The 14,103-nt window shown below is 50.7% G+C and overlaps 3 protein-coding genes across 3 annotated transcripts; 1 reads left to right on the forward strand and 2 right to left on the reverse strand.

Annotated features, from left to right (window-relative positions):
• Window positions 1–1,472: 1,472 nt before the first annotated feature.
• Window positions 1,473–6,018, reverse strand: BKA67DRAFT_47852 (uncharacterized protein). Its single transcript, XM_046096911.1, has one exon. It carries the CDS (start codon window positions 5,914–5,916, stop codon window positions 1,582–1,584), a length of 4,335 nt encoding a protein of 1,444 aa, XP_045964450.1. The 5' UTR covers window positions 5,917–6,018; the 3' UTR covers window positions 1,473–1,581.
• A 429-nt stretch (window positions 6,019–6,447) lies between these two features.
• Window positions 6,448–9,179, reverse strand: BKA67DRAFT_47869 (uncharacterized protein). Its single transcript, XM_046096912.1, has 5 exons — window positions 8,884–9,179; window positions 7,739–8,650; window positions 7,147–7,612; window positions 6,908–6,966; window positions 6,448–6,769 (listed from the first exon to the last, which is right to left on the reverse strand). Exons 1-5 carry the CDS (start codon window positions 9,046–9,048, stop codon window positions 6,506–6,508), a joined length of 1,866 nt encoding a protein of 621 aa, XP_045964451.1. The 5' UTR covers window positions 9,049–9,179; the 3' UTR covers window positions 6,448–6,505.
• Window positions 9,180–13,558: 4,379 nt separating this feature from the next.
• Window positions 13,559–13,927, forward strand: BKA67DRAFT_547624 (uncharacterized protein). Its single transcript, XM_046101463.1, has one exon. It carries the CDS (start codon window positions 13,647–13,649, stop codon window positions 13,878–13,880), a length of 234 nt encoding a protein of 77 aa, XP_045964452.1. The 5' UTR covers window positions 13,559–13,646; the 3' UTR covers window positions 13,881–13,927.
• The last annotated feature ends 176 nt before the right edge of the window (window positions 13,928–14,103 follow it).

Raw genomic sequence — 14,103 nt, forward strand, 5'->3', positions numbered from 1 at the left:
GAAGCACTTATGCTCGTAAAGCTTCTCAAAAGCACGAGGTTGGTTGCATGCTTCGCAAATCTTGGTCAAGAGTTCTGAATAACACATGTTAATGTGCTCAAAGTTATCTGGCAAGTATATGATAATGGTTCTTCAAATATGTTGTGCCACTAATTACTGAGCGAGGGCTGTGGTCGATTTTAGTCATATAGCCATGTTCATTGTGAAGAGAGGACAAGTGTCTTACATCAAAGCCATTGAAGTCCAATTGCCGGGAACATGGGGCGTTTGCCCCTCGAAGTCTTTATAATAACAATGGAATGGAGATTACAAGAAATCATGTCGTGAAACAATCCGTTTGTCATGCGCCACTGTTTAATCTGAGAAGCCCAACGCCGGCCTCAAAATCGCTGCAAAGAAACCACAGCCGGCTGTTGGACTGCCCAAGCGGAGAGTGTGTATCTATCTGTTGTGAGAAAACCCATATATAAGTCATAAGAAAACTTTCTATTCAGAATCGAACATTGAACCTACAAAAATTGCGCCTAGCGGGATTTGCACCCACGATCTCGTCCTGGCCTTTTGGGAGGGAAGCAGCTTAACTACTCGCCCATGAGCGCTTAATATCTTCTTTCAGTATCGAATATTAAAAGCTCATGACAATTTTTGTTTGCAAGCATGTGTCTATCCTGGGCGCCAGCAAAAATCACAAGAAAACGCGCGTTGCTGCAGCTTGAAAGGCGACACGAGACAAGACATCACGACTTTAGGAGAAGCAAGGCAGGACCACTGCCAACGATGGCGTCGATGGCGCCCCACGCGTTTGCACTTGCAGGGCTGTTTATGGGTCGGCGATGATCCAGCTCTGGCCACTTGGCAGCCACTTCAATCCTAGCCAAGTTCAAGAACTGGGAACTGGAACTGGGAAAGCTTTGACCCGATTTTGACGAAGAATCATAAAAATGTACGGAGTGGAGCTGGGGACTGTCATCGCGCTCGGCACTGTCGCTTGGCGAACAGCGCCAAATCAGCATACATTTATGTGGATGGATGGATCAATCAAACACGCCAACATGCACAATCACCAACAGTAGGTAGGAAGCAAATGCTCCTATTGTTTTCATTTCACTCCTGATACATTACTAGACGACGACAGTTGGTGGCTAGCTCCCTCATTCGCTCGCTCATATATTTGAATAATGGGGGTATTATATACTCTTCTAAAACAAGGTTAGGATGCCGGATACACTTCGCTATTCTTGTCACGCCAGCTAACATGCTGAAACTCCCACCACCAATGCATGGTGGAACAACCCGCCTAAGCTCCCCCTACTCGTCAAACAAACATGCCCAATACGCCAAGATGATGAGTGTAATGACTTGACACCAGAGTTTGACCACCCAATGCAGGTTAATTCGCAAAGGGTATTGTGATACTCCAAGCGAGGAAAGCACGCTCCGAGCCAATAAAGATCAATCCAGTAACACCCACCTATCCCACATTCTAACTGCCCAATCGCTGCCCAAAACAAAGTGACAAAAATGTTGGAAAGAATGTCCAAAAGTCCAACACATATCCAACAAGACATAAAAACTCATCACTCATGCACCACCTGTCAATTTCCTCCACCAGCTACTGCGAGGTGTCGTATCCATGAAGACGGGTTCTCGTTTCTCACCACTCCCGTCGGAGCCACCACGATGACGTTCTCGTTCTTCACGACGTGCGCGGCGACGTCTTTGGTCGTCCTCCATATCAGCACTGCCATCTTCATATCTCGATCGACGACGAGCTCGTCTTGCCGCACGGCGAGCTTCATCCTCATCTGTTGGGAATGGAGCATCAGTAGATGGGCCATCCTCAGGTGGCGGACCCGCGTCCGAAGTCTCCTTCACCCAGGAAGATGTGCCAGAATGTGGCCAAGCTGGTCGCTTCTTACTGCTGTCCTGGGGCCCGGGTGTATAGACATACTCGTCTGGTGGTGTGGATCGCCGGCGGCTAGTCTTCTCTTCCTCGGCAATACGCGCAGCACGTCGAGCTTCGCGACGCCGTCTTCGTGCTTCATCGTCCTCTAAATCACCGCCTGCGCGAGATCTGTGTCGGTCTTCTCGTGTAGAACGCCTCGGCTCTGCCTCGGTCTCCTCAGCAGCAGTAGCAGCGGCGGCGGCTTCTCTGCGCAAACGATGACGTTCAGCACGTGCCACTTCCCGAGCTGCATCTGCCTCGGAGGCAAGACGTTCTTCTTCTGCCTTCCTAGCAGTACGACGTTCAGCGCGTCGAGCTTCACGCTCGGTTTGTCTGCGAGCCTCATCCACTTCCTCTTGGCGTTTGCGACGCTCGCGGCGGGCCTCCTCCTTTGCTACGCGGGCATCCTCCTCCGCAGCCTTATCATCTGTGCGTCTGGCACGCCGAGCAGCCCGACGAGCTTCCGCCTCGGGATCTATACCCTCAGCGTCGCTCTCACGGTTAGAGCGTCTAGGTCTCTTACCAGGCCGAGCGCCATCGTCTTCAGTACCGTGATATGTGCGGCGACGACGAGGTTCCGGGCGCAGATCGGACTTGGGTGTGTTGGACTTGAACCCGCCGAAGAGCCCAGAGATACCCTTCTTGGCACTCGAGTTTGCCCGCTTGAGAGGAGTGGCATCATCCGCATCAACCATAACCACGTCATCCTCTGCCAACTTTGACCTTGCCTTCCTGCGTGATGACTTCTCAGGGCTGGGTGTGGCATCAGCTGCATTGACCATGACTATATCATCGTCATCAGCCGTGCGACGTGATTTGCTCTTGCGACTACTTTTCTGACCCACACCTAGGATCTTTGCTGCTTTTGAAGACATCTCAGGCATGTCCTCAGATGGAGGGGACATGAGCCCGCCTGACATTTCCACAGAGTGGTGACGTGAGCCTGACTTGCTAGAACGCCTCTCACGAGTCGATATGGAGCGTGAGATTGGGGGAGTGCTATTGAACACGCTCGTCATGCGAGGTGTGAACAGATTCGAAGAAGCCTTTTCAACCTTGGGTCGTTCTGTTTTATCGGAAGAAGAGCCTTTGGACGACGTTTTCTCCTCGCGCTCCTTTTTGTCCGGCCTTGAGCGCTTATCTTCAGACTTGGTGGTCTTAGAATGTTTACGCTCTTCTTTCTTGGGTGTAGCAGACCAGGCTCCCCATGACGAACCGCCGTCACGGTTGATCTTGGCGCGCTCCTTCTTTGCAGGCTTGAGTTCGATAGGAGGAGACATCGGCGCGTCGGGAACGGCTGGAGGTGGAGGAGGAACCTCAGGCGGGACTTCGCGTGACTTCTTACTGCTCTTCTTGCTCTTCTTTTGCGGCATCTCAATGACTTCAATTATCTCGTCCTCGTCATCAAGTACTTCAGGCTCAGCCTCCGCGGCCGGCAGAGCTTCGGGCGCAGCTTCGTCGTCAAGAGGAAAGCTCCCTGGTATGTCGGCTTTTTTGCTCTTCTTGTGGGAGAAGTAGTCGTCTTCCAAAAAGTCTATGTCCTTGTATTTGGATTTAGTCTTCTTTCTGCCAAATTCTACCGGAGCCTCGGGTGGCGGAGGCGGAGGAGCCGGAAGAGCGTCAATGAGGTCAACTTCCGTTGTTGGCTCAAACGCTTTGAGCTTGTCAGAAATCTTACTGCTCTTCTTACTCTTCTTCATGGGCGCGAAGGCCATGAATGTATCCTCCTCGACCATGGTATCTTCCAGAATCTGGCTTGACTCAGCATCTTTAATCTCGGATCCTGCCGAAAGATTGGTCAGTCCTGGCAATCCGGGGTGCAGCAAACGCACGTCTGGGGAATGATGTGATTGGCTCAGAGGGGACGAACCTTTCTTCTTTGAGGAGCTCGTGCCCCAGAAATCGAATCCGCCGGATTTATCCTTGGGCTCCGGGGATAAGAGCTCATCAATTTGGGCATCGTCCAATTCGATACCGTCCAGATCCAAAAGATCGTCGACTTTCGTGATTTCGGGTTCAGGTGCAGGTTCCGGCTCGGGCTCGGGCTCAGGCTCGGGTTCCTTTGCCTTTTTCTCCTTGCTGGACTTGGACTTCGGTAATTTCTTGTCATCCTTCGAACTTTTCTTGGATTTTTTCTTGGCGGCAGCAGCTTCGTCAGCTTCAAGTCGCTCACGCTCAGCTTGTTCTTCAGCTGCCAATGCAGCTTGCTCTTCGGCCTCTGCAGCCTCTCGGGCAGCTTGTTCTTCAGCTTCTGCAGCTTCTGCAGCTTCTCGAATAGCCTGTTCTTCGGCCTCCTTCGCTTCTTGTGCTGCCAAATCCTCTGCTTCTTTAGAAGTATTAGCTTCGTTACGAAGATTCGCTTTCTCAGTGAGGCGGTTGAATTTCTCTTGATCCTTTTTCGTGAGCTTGCGCTTGCTCTGTTTAGCTGTCAAAGCAGCAAGCTCTTCTTCCTCCTGAGCAATCTCTGCAGCTTCGGCATCCAAGCGGTCACGCTCCGCTTGCTCCTCGGCCTCCTTGGCAGCTAACTCATCTGCAATCCGTTGAGCCTCCTCTTCCGCTTCTCGGGCGGCTTGCTCCTCAGCCTCACGTTGGGCTTGTTCCTCAGCTTCACGTTGGGCCTTCTCTTCGGCGTCCTTGGCCTCCTTTGCCTCCTGCTTGGCTCGTTCCTTCTCAGCCTTCTTTTTCTCTTTCTCAAGCTTCTCAAGTTCCTTCTTGCTCAATTTGGGCTCTTTCTCCTTGCTCTTCTTATCGTCTTTGTCCTTGTCCTTGTCCTTGTCTTTATCTTTCGACTTGGATTTCTTGGAGGTGGGAGCGTCGTCCCAGATATTCGTCTCGAGTCCCTGTTCTGGAACAGGTTCGTCCAAGTCCATGGACGGAGGGGTAGGTGCTGGAGGGGGAGGATCAGCCAATGCATTCTTCTTGGATTTCTTTTTGTCTTTGCTGTTCCAAAGCCAGTCATCGTCGTCGACTTTGCTGTCCATGGTCGATGAGACGGAGTCTGGCTTGACGCCGTTGACGTGCGATCCGTCGACTTCGATCGGCTCGTTTCTCCAGCTGAACTTACTCTTGGTTAAAGCCAAGGATTCCTCGATCTTGGGCTCCTCGACTGAATCAGGTTTAATACTACCGTCGACATTCTTCTTCTTCTTATCCTTCTTACTAGTACCAAAACTTGACCAGAAGCCACCTCCCTCATCGACTTCTGGGGCTTCTGGAACGGCTGGTGGCGGCGAGGGTAAAGGCTCGGGCTCCTTCTTCTTGGTCTTTTTGGTAGCACCCCAGAAACTCCAAGCGCTGCTCTCCTCTACCATAGGAGCTGGCTGCGTTTCAGGTTCTGGCACAGGTTCCGGCTCCAGTTCCAGTTCCGGGTCCGGGTCGTCCCAAATGTCAGCTTTCTTTTTTTTCTTATCCTTCTTCGAAGTTGAAGTGCCCCAAATATCAGCTTCAAGTTCTAGTTCGGGAGCAGGTGGCGCTGGGGATGGTAGAGGTTCAGGGTCGGGCTCCTCGGTGATACCCTTTTTCTTTTTCTTCTTGTCCTTCTTACTCGCTGAAAATCCCCAAATATCGTCATCTGCAGGCTTCTCTTCCACAACCGGTTCCGGGTCTAACTCAGGTGCTGGCTCCGGTTCCGGTTCTGGTTCTGGCAGAACAGACTCGGCAGTACCCTTCTTCTTCTTTTTCTTGTCCTTTTTGCTAGACGAGAGACCCCAGATGTCGTCCTCGGCAGGCTTCTCTTCAATCACAGGCTCAGGCTCAGGTTCAGGCTCAGCCGGCGGTGGGGGAGGTGTAGGAGCTTTGGGAGGTTCCTCTTCAACGGCACCTTTTTTCTTCTTCTTCTTGTCCTTCTTAGAAGTACTGATTGACCCCCAAAAACTATCCTCAGCAGGCTTCTCAGGCTCTGGCTCGGGGACTGGCTCCGGTTCCGGTTCAGGTTCAGGTTCAGGTTCAATAAGCGGCGGAGGCGGCGGCATCTCCTCAGCAACACCCTTCTTCTTCTTCTTCTTGTCCTTTTTAGAAGTGCTAATGGAAAGGAAATCATCCTCGGGGGCTTGTCCTCTTCTTTGGGTGGCTCTGGCTCCGGCTCCGGTTCGACAGGTGGTGGATGTGGGGACTCTTCTTCGACAGCCGCTTTCTTTTTCTTCTTCTTGTCTTTCTTACTAGTCGAGAGGCCCCAGATGTCAACCTCGGCAGGCTTTTCTGGTTCAGGTTCAGGTACTGGCTCCGGTTCTGGCTCCGGCTCCGGTTCTGGCTCTGGCTCCGGTTCGGGCGGTGGCGGTGTAGGCACTTTGGGGGGCTCTTCGATAACGACGTTCTTACCCTTTTTCTTTTTCTTGCTTTTGGAAGTGCCGAACCCCCATACATCCTCGGCAGGCTTTTCCGGTTCAGGTTCAGGGACTGGTTCAGGGACTGGTTCAGGCTCTGGTTCAGGCTCTGGTTCAGGCTAGAATCAAAGTAAGCAAATCGAGCAAGCACTGTCATGTACGGCCAATTTCCCTGGATAGTAGTGATGCGACGGATGTCATAAAGAAAGAAAAAAGTCAAGAGAGCAAAAGAAGAAAATCATGAAAATGAAGTGAAAAAGAATAGGAGCTGAGGCAAGACACAATACAGACTTACTTCAGGCTCTTTTACAACCTCCACGATGGGCTCAGGTTCTGGATCGACGTTCTTGCCCTTTTTCTTTTTCTTGCTCTTAGAAGTGCTGAGGCCCCAAATATCATCCTCAGCCGACTTGGCGGGCTCTGGTTCAGGGGGTGGTGGCTCTTCAGCCTTCTTTTTCTTATCTTTGGCAGCAGTGCCCCAGATGCCCCAACTGTCGTCAGCCTGATGGTGCTCGTGTCAGTAAATGCCCTCGTTGAGGATCACGTTGCTGTATTCGTATCACAAGAGTACAAGCTGTGGCGTAAAATGAAGGGAAATAATAATAAAAACATATTGCGTGGACATGGGTGAAATACATACTGCTGGAGGGTCTGGGGCTGGTTCGGGTACCGGCTCCGGTTCTGGTGCCGCGATTTGACCTACACAAGGGCACAGTTAGTCTCATGACAAAGGAGAAAATGCCACTGCTGCCATCACTACCATGCATTCGAAACCTGCTGGGGTCCGCGCACTGCTTCCATCGAAAAGATGCGTAGCATCAGACCACTGTATAATACTTGACCAGAGAATTGCAAGGGTAATGGTCTGAAAGAGCTTACCCTTTTTGCCCTTTTTCTTGGTCCCTATTGTGCCCCAGAAATCATCTTCAGCCGGCTTCTCCTCCTCTTTCGGTGGCTCTGGTGCTGGGTCGGCCTCTGGTTCATCGCCCCACGAAAAGGCACTGATTTTCTTCTTCTTGTCCTTTTTCGATGTCCCTGAGAACCAGTCGTCCGCCAGTGCGGCGGCCTCAGCAGGTGGGTCGGGGACAGCAGGTAAATCTGGTGCGAGTTCTTCAACTGCGTTCTTACCCTTCTTGCCCTTTTTTGTCGTCGGGGCTCCCCATCCTCCACCCCAGAGATCATCTTCAGCAGCTTTTGTCGGCCCTAGATCTTGGCTCGCAGCGAGGGGTTCCTTTGTCTTTTCGGGCTCGGGCTCGGGATCCCAAATGCTTCCTTTCTTCTTCTTGTCCTTTTTGCTGGTGCTAAGTGAGAATCCAAAATCGTCGTCCTTAGTCGCTTTGGTGGCCTGTTCCTCGACAATAGCCGGCTTATCAGTTTTCTCCTCTTCCTCATCAAACGACCCGAAGGATAAGGTAGTCTTGCCCTTCCTCTTGGGCTTGGGGCGGTTGATACTCCAGGGGTTGTCACCTACATCCTCTTTTGCTTCCTCCTTGCTCTTAGCTCCATCTTTAGCCCCTGACCAATCCCATGTCGTACTGGTAGTCCCCGTAGTCCCGGTGTTCCAGCTAGTTCCCCATGTGCCAAAAGAACTCGTCTTTGTATCTGCGGTTCCGGTTTCAAAGTTCAAGTCGAGATTGGGCGCTGTGTCATCGAGTTTGATTTCGTCGAAAGCGTCGAGCTTAACTTCGGGAACTTCAGGTACAGTTGGTCCGGCCGGCTCCTCAACAACAACCCCCTTCTTGTTCTTCTTCTTCTTTTTGCTACTAACTGGCACAGAGGCAGTCCAATCATCTTCAGGAGGAGGATCTCCACCTTCGTCCTTCTTATCATCCTTCTTGTCGTCGTCTTTCTTGTCGTCGTCCTTCTTGCCGTCATCCTTCTTATCGTCTCCGTTACCATCGCCGGCGCCGGAACCGTCGCCTCCAGCATTTCCAGCATCGCCACCGTTCTGATCGCCGCCACTGCCGCCGCCATCGTCGGCTGGGGGTACGTCATCCTTCTTCATTTCATCCCAGTTCACAGCGGCGGGGGTGGCCGCCTTTTTCTTCTTCTTGGCGAACTGGTAGAATCCCTCCTCAGACGAGAAGTCGAGCAGGTAGTCCATAGTCGGGTCATTGAGGATGGAGTCTCTACGACGTTCCTGTCGATTGCCCGCACTCGTCGGCGTTGGTGTCGGCGCAGGCGCAGCACTGTCTCGAGGAGGAGGTCGCTGGCGAGCCTCTTCGCCAGTCCGGGCGGGGTCAACCACCCCGTCATTTGACTCGGGGATGTCACATCGCGCTAACAGTCGTTGCGAGCGTTTAGGCGTGGCGTCGGGGATAATCAGGGGCTTGGAAAGCGTATAGTGGTTCGCTATCGGTGAGGGGTTGTTGGAGTAGACATCCTGTTCCCGATCGCCTCCGTTAGTCTCTCATTACACTTTTTTAAAGTTGAAAACAGGCGCAACGTTTTCTGCAAGCAAGTTCCCCTGGAACGGTGCGTAAACGTCGAAGCCCTAGTCCCGCAGCCTTAAACACACAAAGTGCATAGACCATCTGGGTCCTGTACTCTTCGCGCAATGCCCAATACATCCAGACGCGCAAGGGTAATGGTAAAGAAAGAGTGTAGTTCGCATACCGGATTGCTTTGTAAACGGCACCATCGTCTCGAGATGGCCCGCAGTCGTGTTCCCAAATCCAGCTCATCCCACGGGGTTGCGGTTGTCGAAAGCTGGATCGTTGGCCAGCCAAATTCGTTTCCTGCCCAGTCTTCGGAGCGCACCAGAATCACGGCCACGGCCATTATGAGAAATGACGCTGGATAGGATGCGACTCGGTGGTAGAAGACTCATGGACGCTGTGAGCCTTCAAAGATACCTAGAAGACTATACTCCAGGCACGATGTCGGTGTCAAGGCTTTTGCAGCTTCCAGTAAAGATCGGCAAAAGCGCAGCCCTCTCTTGCTCCAGGTCACCGCCTCGTTGGACGTCAAACACCAGATTCCAAACTGATACGTGAGTAAGATCTCAAGTCTACCTCCGCGCCTCTTTCTCTTGCACAGCAATAATGTTGCGCTTTGGCTACGCCTTGCTTCTACTCTACCTCATTTGCTCCTGGACAGTCCCACAAGCAGCCAATGGTCTTCGCAGATCTTCCCTGGCGATGGTGTGTGTGTGTGTATTGTGCGACCAGGGAGATTGGCGTTGGTGGAATGATGTAGGTCGTCGTGAAAAGCCATGCAACCCGCTGCGTTACAACATAGAAGTTCGTTACAAGGAGAAGAGGGGGGAAAATATAACAACAATAATAAAAACTCGCGCAAAGCAGCGAGGGTCGTAAGTCGCTTTTCTCCTTTGCAGCAGGGGAAGTTACAAAGATGTACCGAATTACGGGCAAAAAGCGATCTATTGGTCTTTTGTATGGTCACTCACTGCTGCAGGGTCATGCACAATGACCTTGGGCTTGGATAGGCTCTTGTGAGGTCAACGAAACTCAGGCCTAGAGCGACAGCGGGAGAGGGTGTGAACCGAAGACAGGGCCTATTGAAACTAAATCATAATACATGTGGCGGAGGTGCGGGAACCACAAAGGCAATTGGCCAGCATCGAACGTGATACAACTTCCCACCCCCACCAACGTGCATTCTTGCATTCAGCACCACCCAACCTGAGATTCCCTTCCCTGCCTGGAGTTACCAACCTACATGCATAGTACAGCGTTCAACTGGATGAATGATCGGAGTATTCGTACCACGAGGCCAACTGTAGTCCAAGTCTAAGTCTAACACGGCCTTGCCATTCTACCAAGTAGTCACTACACACCATCAGACTGCCAAGTATGTTGGTCACAGATGAATGCTTTGTACGACGTCCATTCCTCTGCCTGTCTGGACAAGCTTCCGTAATATCTCGATAAGCTCTGTGGATCTATGGGTTCATGGAGGGGAATTCCAATAAACAACTGCTTTTTTCTCCCATGCTCTCGAGCGAGACTAGCGCCAGATATGGCAGCCGCCGCCAGGACGTCACAGGCCACAAGACCAGGATGTAGCAAACCCATCATCCACATCCCCCCCCCCAAAACCTCCTCTGAGCGACTGCACCCCAGCCACCTCGCAACCATTTTGTATGTTTGCTGAAAAAGTTCCCCTGCAAGTCGCGTTGGACCCCTCGACTCGTACTATGTGCAGATTACGTGGCCCAGGTTGCCCGTCGTGCAAGACTCTTCTACTGCAATTAGTGGTTATGTGTCCTTATTCGGGTAAGTCAAGGCGGGCGAAGGACGGGTCATGACTTAGCGACGACAGAAAAGAGAGACATCTAATTCCCTCCTGATCTATCACCTCCGTTGTGGCAAATCCGTCCGCAATGGCGCCCGAGTGCAATCACGGCAGGTGTGAAATTGTCCATGTGTCGCGTGTGGGTTTCTGGAACGCTGCAAATGCAGGTCAAAAGCGCGTTTGGAAGTCTACTTGCAATAGTAAACCATGTTGTTGACTTGACGCGCAGTAAGCGGCTCAACCAATTCGAGCATTTCATTTGCTGCCCAGCTGCATGTCTACATATCGAAAGTGCTACTGCTCCCAGGTTGTCAGGTATTGATACCTAAACACTGGGCATTGATGCGCCTGCTAGCATTGTACTATGTAGCTGCTCCCTGGTTCTGGACAACGGCCGTCTTCCACGTTGTTGGATCCATCTCAGTGTGGATATGCCAGATGCACCGGCTGCAGCTCTTCAGGCCTCTCGGCGTCATCCATTGGCAAATTGGCAGAGAGAGCGCGATGCTTATGCAGTCGGTACCTCTCTGAGGCCTCAACCCACTATTGTCGTGGATATCCTTGCAATATTACTTAACAAGCAGACGGGGCGGGTTTCAATTCTCGCTACGGTGGCCGCCGGCAACTAATGTGCCTCTAATGACACTCCCAAGCCCTTACCTTTACAGCACTTGGTACTCTTCGTCCCAGTGCTGGAGGAGCTGCAATGCTCGACGCAACATGACGGGAACTACCAGTCGTAAGGCAGATCTGTCATGCACTAGCCCCATACCTTTTGCCGGAATAGGCATCGCGACATCTTCACCGCTTCTCACTCACATGAAGCAACCGGCCGATTCCAGCGAAAGGTGCCGCAGTTGCATCAAAGAAGCGCAAGAAGACAGATTTTTTTTTTGCTAGCTCATATATTACTTGGTCAACAGCAACCCGAATCGTTGTTCGCGTCCCGTCGAGGACACTCCAGGGAGATCAATTGGGTTGTTCGTTCGGATAGCATTAACGCAGGAATTACTCCGCGTGGATCCTCATCTTAAGACGGGCTATGCCTGTCCAGAACACCGAACTTTGCACCGATTCATCAAGATGTTTGTGCAGCGGTCAAACCTGAAGTGGAAACACAAACGTTGTTTTTTGTGAAGCATGCCTCATCTTGTGAGATCTCTCGGAACTTTTCTGCAACAAGGCTGAAGTTTCAGCCCCAAGCTGTGTCGTGTCACCGTCATATCGGCTTCAGCTACAACCCAAATCTGACCGACTATTTGACTGCGATTCTACGCTAACCTGGCGGCTAAAGCGCACAATGCCGTGACACACCGAATCATAATCATGCCAATACTCGACTTCAGAAATGGTCATCCGGCAAAGTGTCGTTATGGTCTCGGGCCTCGGTGTCAGTCAACGTGGCCCTCTGCCGACGCCACCAGTTGTAGTGACATCGTTGTTTCCAACAGCTCTGGTTCACCTATTCCAAGCACTGTTGTGTATGAACAGCTCTACTCTTATGGGCGTCACTTTAAGTCCTGTTGGACACCATAAATATTTGTCTGAGGCTTGCATGGTGTAACTTGTCTGCTGCATTTCAACAGCCTCAAGCAGTCGGCAAGACAGCTGAGAACCCTCAAAAGCTATATGCAGCCAATTCACTTGTTCCGTCACTGGAGTCGCAAACCAGAGAGGCATCAGAGCTTACTATAGGATTGATGCCTTGGCACGCAATAGCACGTGGCTGGATATGGTGTGTATAATACGAACACCCTTGTTGCTTGGACGACATACGACTTAGCGGGTGAGTGTATATGAGCTGGAAGCATAAGCCATTTAGGCAGGGCAAGTTGTGCAATTACGGAGATTCTCCAAAGAACTTCATCGGATGACGCTGAGTCACTTGTAAGTTCTCCGCGTTCAAAGAAAGCCGCAGTCGCAGCTCGTTTGGGCAGGCGAAGTGCCCAGACTAGGCTATCCTGGTCCTACCGATTTTCGGCTAACACGGCGGGATCTACCCGCTGTGACATGGGTGATATCTTGAGCTAAAGCGCTGCAGTCTGGGGCTTAGGCTGGCAAGTTTATTTTAGAGCGTCGTTGCCAATATGCACAGGGAGGAGGAGCTGTGATGATATCGAAGGGTGCATCGATATTGATGGAAGCTAGCACATTGTTCAATTGTACCTGCATCGTTTCTTTTTACTTTTTTATTTTTCATTTTTTTTTTACACTTCTCGCCGTTCTCTTTCATCCCTAGAAATTCCTTAATGTTGCTGGATTATGCCCGTTGTATCTATTTCCATGAAAATTAGGTGTTGTTACATGGAATGTCTCTTTTGCACAGGTCCCAACACGTCTTACTCAATGAGCAACAGGTCTATATCGCCCAGTGGTCATGTCAACAATTCTGAGCCAGTAGTCGAGTATTTTATGATAAATGTCATCAAATCCGAGAGTCTATTCAAATTTATCTGGAAAATACTGTATATGGCGGATCACGCACTACAAGGATGGGATCCCGTAAAACGACAATTATGGCTTCGTTTAAGTCAAATTTGGTATTTTCTACGCTGAGAAATTCCCAGTGGAGAAATGTGGTTGTCTAGTGGTAATTGTGAAAGATATGCTTATGGGTTACAAACATGTCAACATTAATTTTGTTGGAATAGTAGTAAGTTTATATTCTTATACTAGGATCGTGTAGTTTCCCTTTATAGCCCGTATTCTTTATTAACGTAGCACAAAGATGGTATCATAACATTATTATGATTATTACCACTAGCGTAACCTCATAACCATTTCACGCGGCACCTAGCTGTCATGTCTGCCACCGTCTCAGCATAGGGGCTGGCTCAACGTCGAAAACGCGGCAAGGAGACGAACACCTGTTGCTGTTTTCTTTCTTCTTCGGCAGCCCAACACAAGGATGGAGGCGACAGTGACGTGGACACTTCTTCAGCTGCGCAATGCCGTTATTGTCACTGCTATCGTTGTCGCTGCCCCTGACCCTTCCACGTTCACTGGGACCCCCGGGGATGCATCTGTCTCTAATCTTAACAGCAAATTTGCACTTCGGTAACAATATCAACATGCTCACTCATCATGCTATCTAGATCCTTGGATCATCCTCGCCATCCAAGATGCAGGTCCCACAACCGACAAGCATTCTCCTTATAACGCGTGGGAGTGTGACTGTTTGTTTTCTCCTTATTGAACTCCTGTATCATTCGAGCGTACTTCTCATTGTTAGAAGATGGGACACACTCGAATACACGGTGCTCAGAATCTTTAGCATGATACTTTCACTGTTACAACATGGCATAATCAGGAATGTTGTTTGGGCATGGTGGTTGTTCGAACTATTCTGTGACTGAGCCTCGGTTATTGCATCTATAGTTACTCGGCAGAGACGAAGACAAACAGAAACTAATAGAAGAGTTAGTTATTATTATGCTATTCTAATCAACGTATTCTTGGGTGTTGGGCCGGGAGTCCTTCGCCTCTCATTCATTCAACCATGGATCTAGCTCTAAAACTCGGGTATCCTATTCCTGCTCTGATAATCTCTTGCGCACTGATGTAGGGCCTGCGGTCTCA

The sequence above is a fragment of the Truncatella angustata genome, assembly GCF_020726525.1.
Source record: "Truncatella angustata strain MPI-SDFR-AT-0073 chromosome Unknown BKA67scaffold_1, whole genome shotgun sequence".
Classification (NCBI taxonomy): domain Eukaryota; kingdom Fungi; phylum Ascomycota; class Sordariomycetes; order Amphisphaeriales; family Sporocadaceae; genus Truncatella; species Truncatella angustata.

What these genes read in the sequence shown, in the direction of transcription:
- BKA67DRAFT_47852 (XM_046096911.1), bottom strand. Translation starts at nt 5,916, where the DNA reads ATGCCGCCGCCTCCGCCGCTTATTGAACCTGAACCTGAACCTGAACCG.
- BKA67DRAFT_547624 (XM_046101463.1), top strand. Translation starts at nt 13,647, where the DNA reads ATGCAGGTCCCACAACCGACAAGCATTCTCCTTATAACGCGTGGGAGT.
- BKA67DRAFT_47869 (XM_046096912.1), bottom strand. Translation starts at nt 9,048, where the DNA reads ATGGCCGTGGCCGTGATTCTGGTGCGCTCCGAAGACTGGGCAGGAAAC. An exon ending in AGGAGGAAGCAAAAGAGGAT is followed by an intron (nt 7,613 to 7,738) that starts GTAGGTGACAAC and finishes GTCGAGGAACAG; the next exon opens with GCCACCAAAGCGACTAAGGA. An exon ending in CAGCCCCAGACCCTCCAGCA is followed by an intron (nt 6,770 to 6,907) that starts GTATGTATTTCA and finishes GAGCACCATCAG; the next exon opens with GCTGACGACAGTTGGGGCAT.